This window comes from Mesoplodon densirostris, chromosome 3 (genome assembly GCF_025265405.1).
Source record: "Mesoplodon densirostris isolate mMesDen1 chromosome 3, mMesDen1 primary haplotype, whole genome shotgun sequence".
NCBI classification, from domain to species: domain Eukaryota; kingdom Metazoa; phylum Chordata; class Mammalia; order Artiodactyla; family Ziphiidae; genus Mesoplodon; species Mesoplodon densirostris.
The window spans coordinates 154,163,069-154,182,809 of record NC_082663.1 but is presented as its reverse complement, the minus strand read 5'-3'; the positions used below and the strand labels follow the sequence as shown (position 1 = coordinate 154,182,809).

At 60.5% G+C, this 19,741-nt stretch overlaps 1 protein-coding gene across 1 annotated transcript in view; it reads right to left on the bottom strand.

Moving 5' to 3' along the window:
- Nucleotides 1–662: 662 nt before the first annotated feature.
- UNC5A (unc-5 netrin receptor A) overlaps nt 663–19,741 on the bottom strand; it is a 62,619-nt gene continuing 43,540 nt past the window's right edge. Inside the window, exons 2-15 of the mRNA XM_060092453.1 lie at nt 15,718–15,939; nt 9,957–10,100; nt 9,604–9,707; nt 9,262–9,442; nt 7,676–7,840; nt 6,442–6,630; nt 6,034–6,336; nt 3,184–3,271; nt 2,790–2,958; nt 2,386–2,619; nt 2,107–2,256; nt 1,858–2,022; nt 1,064–1,242; nt 663–828 (exon numbers count right to left, since the gene is read on the bottom strand). Coding sequence (XP_059948436.1) covers nt 663–828; nt 1,064–1,242; nt 1,858–2,022; nt 2,107–2,256; nt 2,386–2,619; nt 2,790–2,958; nt 3,184–3,271; nt 6,034–6,336; nt 6,442–6,630; nt 7,676–7,840; nt 9,262–9,442; nt 9,604–9,707; nt 9,957–10,100; nt 15,718–15,939 — 2,459 coding nt within the window. The remainder of the gene's footprint in view (nt 829–1,063; nt 1,243–1,857; nt 2,023–2,106; nt 2,257–2,385; nt 2,620–2,789; nt 2,959–3,183; nt 3,272–6,033; nt 6,337–6,441; nt 6,631–7,675; nt 7,841–9,261; nt 9,443–9,603; nt 9,708–9,956; nt 10,101–15,717; nt 15,940–19,741) is intronic.

The window sequence follows — 19,741 nt, the reverse complement described above, 5'->3', positions numbered from 1 at the left end:
TCCCTGGGTGGGTGGGAGAAGGGCAGCATGTGAGAGGCAGATGTGGACTGACACCGGGCGTGAGAGACGTGAGCAGCCTCCAGGTGTACAGCATGAGATGCACGTGTGGGGGGATGTGTGTGACAGGAGCACACGGGACGTGCAGGGGCCCATGCCCGTGTGGTAGTTGCGTGCCTGAGTCCAGGGGCCGCCCCCTGTTCAGCTGTGGCCCTCAGTCCCACAGGCCAGGCCCCTCAGATGTGCCCCTACCCAGCAGGCACAGAAATGTTTGCATAAGGTCCAGCTCAGGCAGGAGCTCCGGGGGCCACGTCCCGAGCCCATCGTGTGCATGTGTGCCCGTGTGTATGCGGCCCCCTGGCTGGGGCAGGAGGAGAGGTAACATCACACGCACATGCACACACACAGATGGGCCGGGCCCGGCCCGGGCTCCAGGCACTGTCCACCCTGGGCCCTGGGCAGAGTCGGAGCAGGTGGCAGTGCCAGCCCGGCCAGGCAGGCCATGGAGGGGAAGGAGTGCGGGCAGGGTTTGAAGGGCCAGTGTTAGGGGACAGGGTCTGCCAGGAGGGGGCCTGTCCACACAGCTCTCCCCTGTGGTGGCTTCTGCCTGTCCCTGGCGGGTGCCAAAGCTGGTGAGAGTGTAGGCCTTGTGGGCCTCGCCGGCCTCAGCATTCGGCCTCTGACACTGTGAAGAGGCCAGCATCTGGCTGGCCAAGTCCGGCCACTGCGGCAGCCAGCTGGCTGAGGTTGCCGTTGGGGAAGTGCCGTGCCTCCCACAGGTTGAGGATCATGGCTGTGGGGCTGGGCTTGGAGGCAAAGAAGCTGAGATGGCTGCAGAAGGGAGGGGAGCCCGTCAGTGGCCTGGCTTCCCTCAGGCTGCTGCCTCTACCCTCCTAGACCACCCAAGGACAGGGCCTCCCCTCACTCAGCCAAGGGGATGCCCCAGCTGCTGGTGGCTGGGGCACAGGCCCCAGAGTGTGTCTTGTCCACCTGCCCCCCCATCCTCTCCACCCAGGCTGGACTGCAGGTGGCCTTCACAGCCCCTCCCTGCCCAACTCCAACCCACCTGTCCAGGTGGAGTTTCTGGGCCAGAGTCCGCCAGTCGGCACCCCGGCTACAGGGTGGATCCAGGCTGGTAATGATCTTCTGCCGAATGAGGAAGGGGATCTTGAAGGCACTGGGGCCCACTAGGGCTGGGACCCCCCCTTCACTCTCCAGGGCCAGCAGCTCAGCGAATCTCGTGTCCTGGGAGTGGGGAGGGGTGGAGGTACCCGTTAGAACTTGCCCAGCCCAGCCCACTGCTACCTCACGCTGGGGGGATTCCTGGACCACCTCAGGGCATGGGGACAGCGTGGGCACTGTTGCTTCCCGGTGGGCCAGGGCCCTGCTCACTGGAGCACTGAGGTGCAGTGACCTGCCCACAGTCACACAGCCAGTGAGCAGAGGAGCCTTCTGACCTCATTCCCCTTCCCAGCCCGTCACTCCTCCCTAGGTCACCTCTGCCGCCCTCTGCTGACCAGCAGGACTCTGCTGATCCCTCAGGACTCACCGCTGTCCTCTCACTGCCTCCGTCCTCCACACTCAGTTCCCTAACTCTTACTCATCCTTCCAGGCCCAGTAAAAGTCCCTCCTCAGGGAAGTCCTCCGAGGCCCCCAGGCCAGCTCCATCTCCCCCTCCCCTCCCTGCTGCTCCCATCTCCTCCTCCCCAAGTCCAACAGCATCCGTCTGCATCTGTCTACACGTGCATCTGCATCTCTCTCCCTGGGAGACTTGGAGGGAGCTGCCAAGCGGTTTCTAGGAGGTGGGCTTGGTGGCAGTGTAGGCCCAGTGGGGGAGCACATTATGGCAGTGCTGCCCACCTTGGTGATGTTGAAGTTGATGTTGAAGCTCTGCCCGTCGCCCTCCACCTGCCATACCCACACCTTGCAGGCCAGGTCGCTGGTGCTGGGGCTGACGCGCTCCAAAGTGAAGGTACAGTGCAGGTACTGCTGTGTGCCATTCCAGATGTGATAAAAGGGGATCTCCTGGGGGTGGGGGGTGACAGAGAGGTGGCATCAGGTGTGCCCAGCTCAGGTGTGCCCAGCTCCAAGCACCTTGAGCGCCCGCACCTGGTAGCTGACGAGGAGCTTGCTCTTCCACAGGGAGCTGGGCACGTCATGGATGGACAGGCGCAGGTTGTGGTAACTGTCCTTGAAGTGCAGGATGCGAGGCTCCTGGATCAGCTGTCCTCCCAGCTGCTTCTCCAGCTGCACCACCTCCTGCAGTGCCCCAGGTGTGAGCCAGGCCTGGGGGCTGGGAGCGCCCCTCTCTACTGCCCCCTCCCTAGGGCCAGGGGTGGTCAGCCGTCAGAGCCGGCCTCCCTGTGGCAGGGTGGGGCTGGAAGGTACCTTGAGTGCATCGTGGGTGTCATGCAGGCAGTAGACTCGAATGTTGTACTCGAGGGAGGTGCAGGCCACAGGGGCAAACAGAAGCAGCTTGAGGCGCTTGGCCGCGGCCACACTGAGAGCCTCTCCCACCAGGGCGAATCGGCCTAACTGCTCAGTGAAGACATAGCAGGCGCCGGCCTCCAGCTGGCAGTAGTAGAGGTGGGAGGGCGCCTCCTCGCCGAGGTGCAGCACGTCCTGCAGGCAGGGCCTGGTGGGTCAGCTTGCAGCCAACCACAGCTCTGAGGAGTGGCCGGAGACTGGGGGTGGGGAGGTGGGGCGTGGCTCAAGGGCCAGGCAGGAAGCCAGACACCACTCTGAGCTCCGGGGTGGGGTGGGGTGGGGTGGGGTGGAGGCTTGGGGCTCACCTCCCAGCTGCCTTCGCAGGACTGCTTTTTGAGGTGCAGGCTCCAGCTCTCGGGGCTGGGCTCCCCACAGTGGTCCATGGCGAGGATGACTGGCCGGGTGAGCAGGACTCCGGGGGGCCCACAGCTAACGATGGGACTCAGCAGGGTCTGACAGCCGGCTAGGGGCAACCTCAAGTGGGGAAACATGGGTGGGAAGGGAAAGGCGTCAGTGGGCCACCCTGGGACCCTGGGGTTAGGGGCTGTGGAGCTGGGTGGAGCTTAGGAACCCCTCTTCCCCTGCCCTCCCTAGGGCCAGGCCAGACCAGGCCCAACAGTGGGGTGGGCAGGGGCGTCACAGTGACAGCAGGCAAGGACAGGACCCGCCCAGTCCCAGCAGCAGGGCCCATGCCCACACCTCACATCCTCCGGCTTGTGCAGTGTGAGGTAGATCTCGTAGATCTTTCCTCGGGGTATGGCGTCTGGGGGGATGAGGAGGCTGATGCCTGTGACAGAGCGGGGGGGACAGCCGGGGCTTACCAGGGCTGCAAAGACACCAAACGCCTCACTCCGCCAGTCCCTCCCTGAGCCTCCCTCTGAGGACTGACTGGCGCCAGCCTGGCCTGGGAACACAAGTGCCACTGGGACTGCCAGGCTGGCCAACCACCTGCACGGGCATGAAGCTGAGTCAGGGAGACCCCAAGAGTGGCTGAGGGAACTCAGGTGAGAAATACGTGCCTAGTTAGCTTGGGCACAGAAAACTCTGGAACCCCCAGGTACACTGTACCTAACTGCCCCATCATCCACTTAAAACCTTCCCTGCCTCCAGGGTAAAGTCCAGCTCCTTGGCCGGATATTTAAGGCCCTTGGCCTGTGGGCCTAGCCTGTGCTGCGTACTTGGCTGTTCTGGAGCCACCACCCTAAGTGTGCCTCTCAGTGCTCCACCCTCCTGGCCTGCTCAAGTTCCTCCTCTCTCCCTCGGCTTGGCCATCTCTGGGTGGGCACCCCACCTCTGGTGACTTTGCTCCCTGTTGGGCAGTGGCCCCCTGCAGGTGGGGCCGGGGCTTTTAACAACCTTGCCCACTTTGGTAGCCCTCCCTAGTCTGGGTGCCATTGCACACACGTCCTGTCTGGCTGATTCGCCTTTGTCTCAGAGTCTTGCAGGGGCAGCATCAGAAAGCATCTGCTGGGGGAGGGATGGTTCCAGGGGAGAGGCAGGGGGCAGGCCACGGTGAGGCCAGGGGCTGGGGAGTCACTCTGGGGATGGCAAGGAGCGGTCCTGCCCCACCTTCCTGCCCTTTTAGGACAGGGAGCCCCTACATGAGGAGGGGCCTCAGAGGCTCATGACAGGGAGAGGGTAAGAAATTCTGTGGCTATCCCACCAAGTCCAAAAGCATATGCATGCTCTCCAGAGTGGGCAGCTCTGAGGTGGGGTGGCTGGAATATCACAACTTCCCAGCAACTGAAGCCCAGGAGAGAGAGGGAAGCTAGTGGTGGCGTATTTGCAGCTACTGCTCCCTTCACTACCCTGTGCTGCCTCCTGGTACCGGCTGCCAGGGTTGGTGATAGTCTCGGTGATCCACGTGAGAATGCTCTCTGTGGCGGGGGTACCCTCACTCAAATACTCATTCAGTGAATGCTAATGCTGAGTACTCAGGAAGGTGGGGAAAACCATGAGCCCTGCTCTCATGAAGCATTCAGTCCGCGGGGAGACAGATAAGTGGACGGCAGCAAAGGATGCTGGGTGTTGGGGGAAAGCAGCGTGGAGCACAGCCCACCTGGCCACTTGCCCCACCAGGGGAGTGAAGGGTGGATGGTCACTGAGCACCCACTGTGCGCCTGCCTTTTTCTAAGAGCTTGACATGGACCATCTCACCTCATCATCCCAGCAGCCATGTGAGGGGGACATAAGGCATAGAGGGAGAGCTACCAGACCCGAAGGAGAAATAGCAGTTAAGCTAGTGGATGGGGGCAGAGAGACGGTGTGTACAAAGGGCAGCCCAGTGTATTTGGGTTCATGAGAGCCCACCGTGGCTGCCAAGTGCAGGAGAAATGTGCATGGGAGGGGAGGCCACTGCAGCTGGCCACAGGGGATGAGTCCTTGTGGTTCTGTCATGTGGGCTTTGAAGGGAAAAGTGGAAGTCCCAGAAAGGGACACGATCAAGTGTGGCTCTAGTGAGTAAATGCTTGGAGCTGTGAATCAGACGAGAGGTAGGTGTGGTGGCCTAGCCCAGGAGGGGCAGCAGGAAAGACAAGCAGGAGGATGTGCAGGAGCATTTGAGGAGGAAGAACGACGGGACCAGTGTGTGAATGAAGCTGGTGCGAAGGCGACGGGGGAGAGCGAAGAAGGGCAGGAGGCCAAGGTGACCCCTAGTGTCTGTCTTGAGCAACTCGACTGTGCCATGCCTGAGGAAGAGAAAACCGGGAAGGAGGAGGTTCTGGGGGAGGGTGGGAGACGGTGCTGTTTTAGGCATGAGGAATCTGAGGTGTTGTGAGACATCCAGATGGAGCTGTCCAGGAGGCAGCTGGGTGTACGATTCTGTCACCCAGGAGAACTGTGGCTGGGGATGGAGGAATGGGAGTGATCTGCACAGACATGGCGATTAGAGCCATGGAGTGGGTGAGATCACTTGGGAAGAGGGCGCCAGGGTCGGGCGGGGGGGAGCGTGCTCTGAGGAACACCTCCATTTAGGGAGCAGGCACCAGGAGCAGCTGGAGAGGAACAAGGAAGTCAGGGCCATGTGGGGTCACCTAAACCGAGGAAACAGAGAATTTCAGGGTGGGAGAGGGGAGCCACACCGGAGGCTGTGGCGCTTTCCCAAAAGATGACCATGGAAAGGGTCTGTGGATTCTCTATGAAGGTGTCTCTGAGACCCTGTCCCAGGGGTTTCAGTGAGGTGGTAGGTGGAGGAGCCCCTGTCCACGTGTTTTTCCTCTGTTGTCTCTCCACTAGTTCCCCAGATCCCTGGGGCCTAGGGCCCGGCACACACAGGCTGGTTGGCTGTGTAAATGAATGGACAGTAGTCCTGTGTCCGTGGGCAACAGAAGGGAGATAGCTCTGGCCTCAGCCTCAGTGCCAGCCCCACTGCCAGCCAAGACTTGATCCTCTCCAAAACTCTATCCTCTTTCCTTGCTGGGCTGGCTCAGCCCTTGGGGTGAGGCTGAGAGGCATAGGAGGAACATCAAGGCTGTCCTGTCCTCCTCCAGGAGGGACACATGCTAGTCTTGTCTCTTAGAGCTCCCTGGGGCACTCTAGGGTCCTTCTCACCTGTATTAGGGATCATCAGCCGGCCCCCAAGGAAGTTGAAGGTCCCATAGGCCATGTTGCTGGAGCCGCGGGGCAGGGAGCGGAAGTAATTCTGGGTGGAGAGGCGGGAGACGAAGTCCTCAGCCTCGGAGGTGGGTGAGCTGTGGTGCAGCGTGTGGCGGCCGCCACCCAGCGGGCTGAGCAGGTGCCCGTTGGTGAGCTGGAACTTGGGGCTGGGCCCATCTTGCCGGGGACACAGACTGCCCTGGTAGGTGGTGGTGGTGGTGCTGAGGTCTGGCTGGATGGTGAGCAGATGGGGATTGTCTGCAAGGATCAGACAGACTTAGAGAGTGGCAAGGGGGGCAGCCCTGTCTGGGCGGCCCTTGGCATGGGGGCCCGGCACGAGTGCTGGGGACAGGGGCACCCCACCTGCTTTGCTGGGCTTGATGCTGACGGGCTGGAAGCCTGAGGTGAGAATGGATGAGTCGGCCACATCTGAGTCCAGCCCCTCCTTCTTGCGGCAGTACACGAGAATGAGGACGAGCAGCAGCAGGAGGAGGCACATGGCCACGGCTACGAGGCCCACGTAGAGGGCCACGTCCTCTGGACCGGAAGCAGCTGTGGGAGAGAGTGCAGGCTTGGGAGGGGTAGGGTGCAGGGGGCCGGCAAGGAGAGGTCAGCGGTCTACACCCCAGGAGGATGAGGCCTCCACTTCTTGGGCATCAGCACCAGTGGAGCAGCAGACGCTGGCATCAGGGAGCATGGAATCGGCACACATGCATTCCAGTCCTGCATCTGCCACCACCTTGCTGTGTCTCTCTGAGCAAATTGCAACCCTCATGAGCTCAATTCATGCTGAAGTTGCTGCTGATGGAGAATGGAGGAGGGGAAGAGCCACTTTCCTGGGTGGCCTGGAACCAGGCTGCTAGGCTGAACCTGCTCTTCTGGGGCCCAGGGCAGCTGAGACTGAGGGTGAGCTCCTAGGATCCCCAAAGCAGGGGATCTGCTTTCTGGGGGTGGGGTGGGGTCTGCCATTCCGGTTCCTGGCCAGTCCCTGGGCCAGGAGCAGGGGTGCTAGGGCTCTTCTCCTTGTCTGCCTCCCACAGGCCTGGGGCAGGGCTGAGGAGAGAGTGATTGACTGCCTGGAGGAAACTATATTGATTTTAGAAGGGCTTTGCATAATGAAAGAAATGTCCATCAGAAAGGAATTGACACAGATAATCAGGTTTTTAATTGAAAGAATGGGGGAGGGTGTGTTCTAGAGACAAAATCCAACAGAGATCTTTAATTGTTAGTTATGGCCTTGTAATTAACAGGCCTCACAAGTCTGGTGTCCCCACAGGACTTGTGTGTGCACTTGGGGGACGGGGCGGAGGTAAAACTGCAGGAGAAGACAAGAAGGGGGTTGGGAGATGATCCCAGAGGCCAGGTGTGCACAGTAAAATCTCCAAATGTATGCATGTCTCAGGGCAGGTATGGGAGGTATTGGGGTGTATGTGGGCACATGTTGGGTGTGTTAGGGATGGGGTTCCCCAAGGTCCTGAGCTTTGAATAGGGGGTGCAGCCTGTGGCAGGGGACTGATCCCTCATCCACCACCTCCCCGGGGCATGGCCGGGCCAATCCTGGCAAACTCAAGAGGATGCCCAGGTGGAGAGGACTCACTGTGCACGCAGAGGTCACTGGTACAATTGCGGGTGTCCAGGTCAGTGCCTCGGCACTCCTCACCTCCGTTGCGGGGTGCCGGGTCAGAGCACTCACGGCTCCGCCAGTGGGTGCAGTCGAGCCCACAGGCCGACCATTTGCTCCACGGGCTCCAGCTGCCATCCACTAGATGCGAGACAGACATGGACAGAGAAGAGATGGCGTGGTCAGCCCAGGGAGCCAGTCCAGGCCGTGTGCCAGTGTGGCCCTGCTGGGAGTCCGGACCTGGTGCAACGTCAGGGCCAGGGCCAAGCCTGCCAGGCCGCAAGCCCTCTGGTGTCCAGCGGGCCTGGATGATGCATGCTAATGACAAGAGGCACGATGACGCTGGGCCTGCTTGGTTCTACCCACACCGGGGGCCATCCTGACCCTGGGGCAGTGAGGGCACCTGGTCGCACAATGACCCTCTGATCCCAGGCGCAGGTGGTTCTTCAGCACCAGGCTGGGGCCTGCCCCACACTGACTGTACCTGTCCTGACTGCACCTTAGACCCTGTGACTCAGCCCCTCTGCTGAGGCTGAGCCTGGACACAGACTGAGCCCTGCCTCCGATCACACTGAATCCCATCCTGGCCTCAGACTGTGAGCCTGGCCCTGCGTGCGGGCGGGTGGGATGGAGCCATGGGGAGCAGGCTGGTGGGCACGATGGAGCCAGGGCACGGAGATGGCGTGGTGAAGAGCGATGCGGGAGGCGGCAGCCGCTGGTACCTGGGCACAGGGTGGCGCAGGCTGTTTTCTGGACATTCTGCCCCTCACAGAAGGCGCCCCCGTTGAGAGGCGCCGGGTTGGTGCAGCTCCGGCTCCTTTTCTGCCAGCCGCGCCCACAGCTGGCGCTGCAGACGGACCACTCGGTCCACGTCGACCACCCACCGTTCACTGGCCGGACAGAGAAGGACTGGGGTCAGGGAGCGGGGGCTTCCTCAGACACACTGGCCCAGGGGCCGGGGCAGGAGGACAGAGGGGCTGTGAGCTGGAAACGGGCAGGCTGCAGCTGTGTTGAGAGAGAGGCCCTGGAGGGGAGACCATGCTTCTGCCCATTGCCCCCAGGGCCTGACAGCACCCGCTCCACAGCCCCTTCTCCCCGTGGACACCAGCCCTAGCTGCAACTCCCATGTTCCTCCAACCCAAACTCCAGCCTTTCACGGGGGTTACTCCCGCACCCCTCCCTCTGTCTGCTCCTGGGGGTGCCCAGGTCACTCTACTTCCTACCCCGGGGACACAGGAGCACAGGCTGTGGTCTGTCACTTTCCTAGACTCCCATCCTGTCCACTCATCTCCTTCTGCACAATGGCCTCCTGCCCACAAGTAAGCCAAGGGATGGTCCAGCCACAGATGACCACCAACCTGCCCCCCATCTCCACCCAGATATGCCCCTTGGCTCCCTGACAGCCACAGTCAGCCCTCTCCCTGTCCTTCCCGGTCAGGCCACGGCTTGGCTTGCCTGGTCCTGGCTCTGCAGGGAGCCAGCCACATGTGGTTGCCCTGAAGGCAGCCCCAGTGCCTCTCCTATGCCCGGAGCCCTTCTGCCCCACCAGCACCGGGGCCCACCGTAGACGATGACAGCAGCGGAGGCGCTGCGGCGACGAGCTACGATGTTCTTGGCCACGCAGGTGTAGTTGGCCGTGTCGGCCAGGCGGGCCTGTCGCACCACCAGGCTGTGCTCCCGCGTGATGTACACATTGGGGTCCAGGGATGGGTCCACCAGGTCCTCGTTCCGGAGCCACTCCACCTGGGGGAGGGAGCCATGCCACTGCACTACCTGACTATGCTGGCCCTGCCCGGAGCGAGAGTTGCCCCTGGGGTGGGGGATCAGCCTGGAGGGGTGGGCAGGCGGGACCCGAGACCTGGGAGCACTGCCCACCTGTGGAGTGGCACTGGATCCCTGCTCACCTCAGCTGGGGGGATGCCCTCTGGCGGGCGGCAGGGCAGCACGATGCCCTGCTCCAGGGACACCTCCTTGGCCAGCGGCTCCTGCTCAAAGTTCTTGCGCAAATCTGGGGGAAGAACAAGAGTGTCCTCCAGGCTGAGTGCCTCACGCCAGGTCAGCCTGGCTGACCCTGTCCCCTGGTCCTGCAGGGGCCACGGCACATGCCAGAAGGAAGTGTCAAGTGCCCAGGGGGACATGGGGGTGGCTGGGCAACGTCCATAGGCACTCCCTCCACCCATCAAGGCAGGATCTGAGGATTTCTGATGAGACCTCCTCCCCCAGTGACACCCTAGGGCCACCCCCACCCTGGACTCACAGGCAATGCGGATGTAGGCCTTCTGACTCTTGGTGGTGCCCGAGGAGCTCCACGCCACGCACTGGCACCAGTACTCCTCCAGCCCAAACACCTTCTCCACCTGCTGCCTCGAGACATTGATGCGGACCTCCATGGCAGGCAGTCCTGAGGGTGGAGGGGTGGGTAGCAAGGGCCGGGGCCATGCCTAGCCCCCAGGCCTCTCTGTCCAGTCCCCTGCCGGGCCCCTGCGCCACCATAGTCCCCCCTCTGCTCAGCAGGAGAGAGGAGACACTGGGGGCGCCCCTCTGCCTGGAGGGAACACTGGGGGGCTCAGGGGGAGTCCCTTTATATCACCTGAAGGTCAAGAGTGGGTGCTTAGCACTTCCATTCATTATACTTTGTTACCCTTTGTTACCCAAGGCCTGTCTCCCTGGAGTCACTTACAAAAATATCACTACAGGGGCTTCCTGTTGTTTCAGAGACAAGGGCACAGAGGAGCTTTGGGCAACAGGGGCTGGCAGAGGAGGTGGGGCAGATAGGCTAGCCCTGGGACCTTTGTGGGTAAAAAAAAAGGGTAAGGAGCGATCTGGCTCACCTCCTGGGGTTAGTAGGTAGATCCTGATGGTGATAATATAATAACAGCTATTAACAAGATAATTACAGTGATTATGTTGTATGATAATAGACCCCTGGGGCTTAGCAAGGGTTTCCCACGTGCTGGCTTATCTTTTTCAATCTGCTCCCTTGGAGGTATTGCTCCCACTCCATGGATGAGGAAACAGAGGCTCAGAGAGGCAGTGACTTGCCATAGGCGTCCAGGGCTGTCTGCTGTCTGAATCCAGAGTATGTTCAGAGTGCTCAGAATCCAAGGCGTGCTCAGGGTTCACCGGAGGAGGGTGCTGGGGGTGCCCATCCCACAGGGAGAAATGTTGGCGAAGGGGAGGGGCAGCTCACAGAGGGGAAGCTGGCCTGTGATGGGTGGCCGGGACCCTCTCTACCCTGAATGGACTGGGCTGGAGGAAACACCTCTCAAGGATGGACACAGTCCCCCCATGTCTGCCACACCCAGAACCAGGTGTGGGGCATCTGGGGAGGGTCCAGATTTCTGAGGACCCAGGAGGGGGAATACCAGTCCTCCTCCAGGCCCCTGGCCCTCAGACAAAACCAGTGTCCCCAGGAGTAAGAAAAGACTGTTTCCAATTTCTCCTCCTCCTGACCCCAATTTCCCTTGGGTCATTGGCTTATCAGAAAGAGGGAGAGAGGCTGGTGTTTCCATTGTTAACAGAGAAATTCAATTAGGGCTGCATTGCAGGAGGAGCCGCGGCCCAGCTGAGCAGGCAAGCCAGGAGGCTGTTTTCTGTCTTAATTTCTCTAACGTGTCTTTCCCCGACCCCTGCCCAGACCCCTCCTCATGAGTCTCTCCGGCTCCCACACTGGGCTCCCAGATTTTCCTATCCCTCACCCCTGCCCCCCGCCCGCCGTGAGTTCTCACAGAATTTGGGGTGTGTGTATCACCTCTGGCTGAGGTCACAATCACTGGGCTAGATCCCTCCGTTCTGGGCACTGTCTACCCCATCCTCTAAGGCACTGGATGTGTGCGTTCTAGTGGTGTCAGATGAGGGCTGAGAAGCGAGAAGGGGTCCCTTACAGGGTCTGTGCATAGGAGAGGGCCCCTGGGCACCAGCCAGCTGTCAAGCACACAGATTCTTGGAGCATCTGAGAAGGAGCTGTGCACATACTTGGGGGTAGAGAGAGGGTCCTCCCTCTCAGCCTTTGGGGTTAGTGGTGGGAGACCTCCAGAACATTCTGAACTGGATACTTTTCCTCTCTTGGGTGGACAGGTCTATGGATGGACTGCTCCATCCCCCATGGTGGTGGGGGGAGCTCACGCACCACCCAGGCAGCTCAGCTCAGGGAGAACAGCACTAAATTTAAGTGCTCCTGGGACCTCCTTGGCGGGCCAGTGGTTAAGAATCAGCCTTCCAATGCAGGGGACGCGGGTTCCATCCCTGGTTGGGGAACTAAGATCCCACATGTCGCGGGGCAACTAAGCCTGTGTGCCGCAACTACTGAGCCTGCGCGCTGCAACGAAAGATCCCGAGTGCCGCTACGAAGGTCCTGCGTGCTGCAACTATTTGGCTGCAACAGCCAAATAAATAAATAAATATTAGAAAAAATCTTAAAAAAAAATTTAAGTGTTCCTATTTCTTTTTCCCTGTCTCCTCCCCACTTCTGTCCTGCCATCTCATCTCCTTCTTGCTGCCACGAATAAGGGCCAAGTTTGTCCATGAGGTCTAGATCCAGGCAGTGCCCTTGAGCCCCACAGGCTCTGAGAGGTGGGGAGACCCAGAGCCTGCCCTGCTGGTCCTTGAAATGAGGGGCTGTGCCCTCCCTGCTGCAGGTCAATGAGCAGCCTGGCTCCTGGGAGCAGTTTCTGGGCACGGCTGTGTCCGCACCTGCCTGGTAAATGTGAGCAGATGCTAGCCTTGGGGAGGGACGGGAGGATGGAGGGGTCCCTGCTGGCCCAGGCCCAGGAGCGTGTCGGGTGTGTGCAGGCGTGTGAGTGCTGTGGGCATGTGGGGAGGCCCTGGTGTGGGCATGCTGAGGGTTTCTGGGAGGTGGAGGGGTGGGGGTAGGGGGCTCTGAGGGCAAATGAGGGCTTAGGGTACCTTCTTACCAAACTGCTTCTAATAACCGGTCAGTTTGTTTAATACATGAAAAATTACACTCCCAGACCAGACTCCAGTGCTTGGTTTTGCAAATTTCCAGCTTTTACACTATCAGTGGGTTTGGGTTCAAGAGATTTCAGGCTTTGGTCCCCTCCCCATGGCCTTCTGGATGGGGAATGGGAGTGAGCAAGGGGGAGATCAGGTGCTCTCTCCTGGGGTGTCCACCCTGCCGTCCCCACCCCTGTGCAGTAATGGGTGGGGCTGCAGATTTGGGCTGACCTCTGACCCCGTCATACCTGCCTGACCACAGAGCATTCCTGGCTCAGGGTCTTGGGTCTGTGTGTAGCATGGTGGTGCCGCCCATGGCCTGGGCATCTGTTTGTGGGTAAGTGAGAAGCCTATCTCTTTGCCTCAAAGCACTCAATGGCTTTGGGTTGAGAAGTTAATATGATCAATGAAAATTCAGATGTGCAGGCCATGGGAGGCCTGAGGTTGGATGCTCAGAGCAGGAGGGGGCCCTGGTGGCTATGGGTAGGACGTGTCCCCGTGAGCTCTGCTCTCTGCCTGGCTTTGAAGGGAGCAAGGCCAGGAGAGCCTGTTGGGGAATGTGGGCTGAGGGCTAGCCTGGCCTGTGACTGCTATGTAGGCAAGAGCCTGGGTCTCAGCCAAGCCATGGATTCCAGACCTCGTGATGGCAGGAGACAAGGAGGGATATATGTGGGAAGCCAGGAGGGGGAGGTGTGAGCAGTTTGGGGCTGGCCTGGCACCTTCCAAGAGGTTCCAGGACAGGCTCTCAAGGCTGTGGGGAGACAGGTCTCTGGCTGTAGCTTGCTCTTCCTCACCTGTCCTTTCCTTGGGGGACTTACCTCAGCAGCAGGAAGACTCATAATGCTGCAAAGTGGTGCTGGGCCTTAGGTGTGGGGTAGGGAGAGAGGAAAGACCCGGGGCTGGGCTCCACCTGGGTGTGAGAGATCTCACAGCTTCCCCCACCAAGGGGGGCCATCCTCATCCCCATTTTACAGATGAGGAAACTGAGGCCCAGGGAGGGAAGGGGGGCTTGCCGCAGAGGGCACCAACCCCATGCGTTCCCCTCCTGGGAGTGGGAGGCACAGCTGGATCACCTGCACCAAGAGCCTTGTGGGCTAAATTCTTAGCACCTCACCAGGCCTGGCACAGAGCAGGTGCTCAGTTAAGACCTGAGGACTGCAAGGAGGACGCTGCCAGCAGCAGGTGTGTGTAAGGCCAGGACAACGCAGGGCTCAAGGACCTGGGGAGGAATCACTCACTAGGGGGCTGACACTTGGGGGGAAGAAGACCAGCCCCTGGTGACCCTGGCAGGGGAGGATGGGGCGTGACTTCTGTGGACTAGAACACCTGGTTGGAGCCCTGGACGAGTCAGAGCCATCTGTAATAGGACAGGCTGGCTCTGAGGACTAAATCACACGCTGATGAAACTCAGGGCTCGTCTGCTCACATCTGGGTTCTTGTGAGAGCTTCCGAGTTCACCAGGGCAGGGCCCCCTCCTTCAGTCTCCCTCTGCCTGGCACCAGCTTCCCACAGTGCAAGTGTGGCTGCAGCTTCCTTGTCTCGCTGACCACCCCCTCGACCCCCACTTCTGCCACTCCAAACCTGGGCCTCTGGCCAGCCTGCCATTCCCTGCATTTGTCCTTTGGCCTGATAAACAGTCATTCCAGCTGATGTTAAGACCGAGGTTGGATGTTATCACCCCACCCCACCCCCACTCCGGGAATCCTTCCTGGGCTGCCCGGTCCCTCCCACCAGGAGCATGGGCCACCCCTCTGGGCCTGTGGTCCCCTGTCTGCCCTTGGCATCAGTGTGAGCTGTTCTGGGTGCCACCTGCTTGCCCCTGTGACTCAGGCCTCACTTAAGTGGCCGTACCGGGCCCAGGGTCTGTGGGCTGTGTGTCTCAGGCTGGCTGAGCCTCAGTGGGAAGGGGCTCAGGACTTAACCTGAGGGCTCATCATGTGTGTGGGCTCCACAAAGCATCAAGGCAAAGGGGTAGGAAATGAGCTTAACTGGAGTCCAGTTAGCGAGGAGGAGAGGCTGTTAGCTCTGCCGGGCCTGCTCTCGGGGAGCGTGGGAACCCAAACAATGGCTCTCTGCCCCCATCCCCATTGCCTACTGCCTAAGGCCAGGGCTGGAGGTGGGGAATGAGGTGTCCCACAGAAGGGGCACTTCTTGGGTCTGCCTCTCCTGTCAGCCCCCCACACTGGCCCCGAGTGTCACCCATAGCTCTGGTCATGTCACTCGGTAGCTTGAAATCCCACTGGACTGCGACCTCACTCCAGAGCCGGACGGGTGAGGCTCCTGGATGGCACCACTACCCGCTGCACACACTCCACACCCTCCCTGCTAAGCCCCGACCCGCACGCCGGCCCATCTGCCTCCAGGGCTTTGCTTGTGCTGTGTCCCTTTCTGGGGGTGCCTGGGACGCCCTTCTCCTCTTCTCGCCCTGACCAGGTTTACATATCACCTTCCCCGAGGAGCCTCCCTGGGCAGCCACAGATCCCAGAACTCAATGAGAGGTCACTGTGCTGCCCCCGTCTCCGTGGGGCTGTGTCTCTGGCTCAAGGGTGGGTGCTCAGGGAACGTGCCAACGAACGGACCAACGAATGAACCAACAGATGCACAAAAAAACCAATCACAGAATGTGAGGTCCGTGAGCTCTTCCGTCCTCTGGGATCCACTCTTTTCAAACCTTTCTCTGCTGGCACCACTTGCCAGCCTGTCTCTGGGTCTGCCTGGGCTCAGATGCAGCGGCAGGGTCCTGCCATCCCCCAACCCACAGAGCTCCCTGGGGCATTTTGGGGGGCTTCCCTTTTACTCACTCCCCCACCAAGGGATGAAGTCTGGTGAGGGTGGGCCTCCCAGGGAAGGCCTTGGTGTGTACACAGTGGGTCCCAGGTGTGGGAGTCCTGCCTCTCCTGGGGACCTGGGGTGGTGCACACAGAGTGGTTAGTTTCACCCTGGCCTCCGCTCACAGGCATGCAGCAGGGGCAATGGCAGGCCCCTCTCTGGGCCTCCATTGCCTCTGAGTCTGAGACTCGTTCCCCCTTCGAGTGACCCCACCCGGCGCCCCAGCCTGGTCTCACCGCTGCTCCCATCCGTGCTGCGCTCGATCACGTGGTCCACCTGGCGCACCCACTCCCCGTTGCACTTGAAGAAGATTTGCGTGGCGGGCATGGCCTTGCACACCAGCAGCACCGGCTTGTTCTTGACGATGTACACGTCCTCAGGCTCCACCAGGAAGTGGGGAAGCAGGTCTGGGTTAGAGCCGGGCGCCGGGTTGGCCACTGTGGCACTCTGCTGGGCCCCTGCAGCAGAAGCAAAGGGGGCAGGTGAGCTGGGGCCTCTGCTGGACTTGCGGGGCCCTCCCGGGGCTACCTGCCTGTTCAGGGGCTGGGACCGAGCCAAGAGGAGGCAGCCAGTGGGGCCAGGCTTTGCCACTTCCAGCCCAGCAGGCTGGGCTGCTGAATGCCTCCCTTAAACCTCAGTGTCCCCTTCCGTAAAATAGGGGAAGCAGCAGCCCCCTGTGGAGACAAATACGGAAGTGCCAGCACACAGCAGTGGTCAGGGCTCATTACCACCCTGGTAGAAGTTTAGGGATCTGGTGAGGCAGCCCACTGCACTGGAAGGCCCCGGGGCGGGGGGTGGGGGTGGGGGGAGAGAGGGAGGGAGGGAGAGGGCCCTGGGCAGCCTGGGGTTAGGGAGGGCAGGAGTCCCTGCCTCTGGTGCCCTGGCTGCCTTGGGGGCTGCTTCCGGGTTGCTCCCCATTCCTGGCCCCTGCATGTAGTAGGTGCTGAGAAGATACCAAGTGAATGAAGGAGGGGAGGAGGCTGTGGCGAGTGCAGATGTGAGGGGTGTTGGTGGCAGTGCTACAGGAGAGGCCCCCCGGAGGGGCGACTTGGGGTGAGCCTGGGCTGCTGGGTGGGTCCCGGGGAGGGTGGGAGCCAGGAGGGTGTGTCTAGGGGCCTCAGGGGCCCGGGCCATGTCCCACCCTTCAAGGAGACCAGAATATGGGTTTCCTTCTAATTTTAACTGCAAGCCACAGCCATCCCACAAGTCATTTGTTGCTAATTACACAGGTAATTGGCTCTGAGGCTTTGGTGGAGGTAACCCCCCAGAGCAGTCTGACCGTCTGCTCGACGAGCAGGACCCTTGAGAGGGTGGGGAGGGGCGGGGTCGGGGGGGGGAGTGGGAGGATGGAGAGTGGGGGCACCCTCAGCCTCCACACCCACCAAACAGGCCCCTGACGGCCTGGCCTCTCTCAGGGCTGCAGTGATTTCCCCCAACACACACTCACAACCAACAGGGGGCTCTGGACATAAAGAGGGAAAAGCTTGGGCTTCAGAGACCCATCTGCTCGCTGCTAGTGGTGACCTTAGGCGGGTTACCCGTTCTGTTGTCTATGACATCTATGGAGGTCCTGTCTGCCCCGTGGGGGAGTCTGGAGGTGCCTCACGCAGTCGGCCTCCTGGCTCCACTACCTCCTTACGGGCAGCCCAAAACCCATGGAGGGCTTCTAACAGGGAGGCCTGGCTCCTCGGGCCCAGGGGGCATCCACGCTGCCCCTTCTCTCTTGCTTGCACAGGGACCCTCTCTTTCCAGTGTGGGAGTCTGCCCTCTCCACCCCAAGACTGTGATTTTGGGGAGGGGATCTGTGCCTGGTCCTGTAGGCACCAGGTGGGTGAGCTGGGAATGTCTGCAGAGGCTGAGAAACCTGGTGTGACTTCAGGTAAACCCTGCTTGTTTCCTTGCCTGCAAAATGGGGGATGGTACCCAATTCTTAGGGCTATTATGAGGATGAAATGAGAAAAGGTACAGTGCTCAGTAAATGTTGGCTGCTATCCGTACCCAGTGCTTTTGCACCGACAATGGCAAAGGGCTCCATCTCCTTCAGTAGCTCTCCTAGCAATCTCTTCAGGGGTGGGGACTGATGAGGAAACTGAGGCACAGAGCCAGCAGGTGTCTTGCCCTCAGTGTCTGCAGCAGTGGGCACATCCACCCCTCCTCCTCCCGCCCTGGCCTCTCCCCAGCCTGTCTTCCTCCCTACCCTCTGCACTTTCTGCTGCTCCGTAATGAAGGCTAAGCTGCCAGGGAACCACGCTTGCAGTTGGGAAGACAAGCTCCCCTTGTCCCGCCCTGCCCCATCCGGAACCACCTCCATGGGGCTCTGCCAGTCCTCGGGTCTCTGTTTTAGGCTGAGGAAGGTGGGGATGCAGGCAGAGGGGAGGAGCCATCTAGTCATCTTACAGATGTGGAATCTGAGGCCTGAGGGAGAAGTCACTTACTCAGCCCCGCAGCTCCAGCCCTGGACTCTGGGGGGCCCACATCCTGACCCTTTTTTATGACATTCATTTGTCACTCAGCCGCCCTGACCCAGGCAGCGGGCTCAGCCGGGGCAAGGTTGAGTTGGGCTCAGGCCTCCCAATGTCTGGAGAAGGGTAGGCTCCCAAGTGTGGGCCTGGTAGGTCCAGGAGCCTCTCTAGACACTTCCTGGGGAAGCCACGGCATCTTTGCAGACCCCAGGGCTGCATAGAGGAAGGCTAAGCTTGACCCCTGAGCAGGGCCCAAAGGGGGATGGGGGCAGGCATCACAGGCTCCAGAAGGGCATGCGAGACCTCAGTGTCAGCTTCCAGGCCTGCCCACGCCTCGCCTCACAGAGGCTCAGTGTGATGGCCTGTGTCTGCCTACTGGCTGGGAGCTGGGTAGGCAGGGGTCCCAGCTGGGGGTATGGGCAGGGAGAGGGCACACGGACCCCCCCGACTTCCCTATCGATCACCGCGCCAAGCACTGCTCGTGTCAGCCGCCCGCTGAACCCAGCACAATCCCTCATGTCTGCATTTAACTGCTAATGAAAAATAAATGTACTGTGACCAATAAGGGACATAGCTCACTTCTCCTGGGCCTCTGCCACGCCACGCTGGCATGGTCTCCCCTCCCCATCCCCCTGGGGGGGCATTTATTGGGTGGACCCAGGGGCCCCCTCCAGGCTGCAGTTATGACCGCTGGCAAGGACACTCTAAGGCCATGGGTGGGGGTAAATTCAGTCCCTCTTGGGGCTGCTGGAAGCTTCCTGGGTGGCCAGAGCTGGCTTCCCCTCCCTCTGGCCCCTTCGCGCACTACATGACCTCCACCCTTGTGGTCGGCACCTGCAATCTGCCCACCCCCCTCACCGTCCCAGTTAGGTCTCTCACTTGGACTAAAGCACAGTGAGAGCCTTGGGTCTCTCCCTCTCCACATTGCAGGCCACTAGCATGAGCTATCTTTCCCTTTGACATGAAACCCGGTACTTGTCTATCAAAGGTAACACCAAGCAGTGCGTGCTCAGTGTCAAATGATATATGATGTTTTCAAAAGGGCACGGACTCTAGTTCACTGCAGTCACCACCACTCCCTAATGCCCCCTTTCTCCCTGCCGGCACTTTCCTACCTTCTCCTCAGGGCCCAGTTCTATCGTCACTTCTTCTGAAAGAGGACTCCCCCACCTCCCTCTCTCAGGAAACCACACATGCCATTTTGCCCCCTCTGCATCTAGGACCTGTCCTCACTGGTTCTATAGCTCTTATCACAGGTGAAGCAAGCGTGTGGTTGAGTCCTGCCCAGCTCGAGGCTGCCTAGCGCCGGTGTTGGCGAATGGGGACTTGGATTTGGGTGCCTACTTCTGCTCCCTTCTGGCTGTGAGGTGATGAGCATGGGAGGAAGGCTTTGCAAAGCAGATGCACTGGGGCTGCGGGAGAGCAGGCAGGGGCAGGGCCCGCTGGCCACACAGGCCCTGCTGTATCCCGAACTCCACTCCCCAGCTCGCCAGAAGCTCCGTCCGCCACACCCTCGCCAAGTCTCTCTTACTTGCCCAGCCGCCCTCTTGGAATTCAGTTAGAAGACTTCTTTCATTTACTAGCAGATCCCTGAGAACTTGGTCACTGAGAACTGCTGATGGGGCTGTATGGACGCTCAGGGCTTGAAGTGGGAACTCCATTCCCAGTGAGCCTTGGGGCTGGCCAGCTGGCCCCGACCTGTCTCAGGAGGGCACTGGCTGCCCGATCAGCCCCAGCCGGCACCCCTGCTCTGGCTGCCCCATGAAGCGTGGGAGCCCCAAGCCTCGTAGTCCCCACC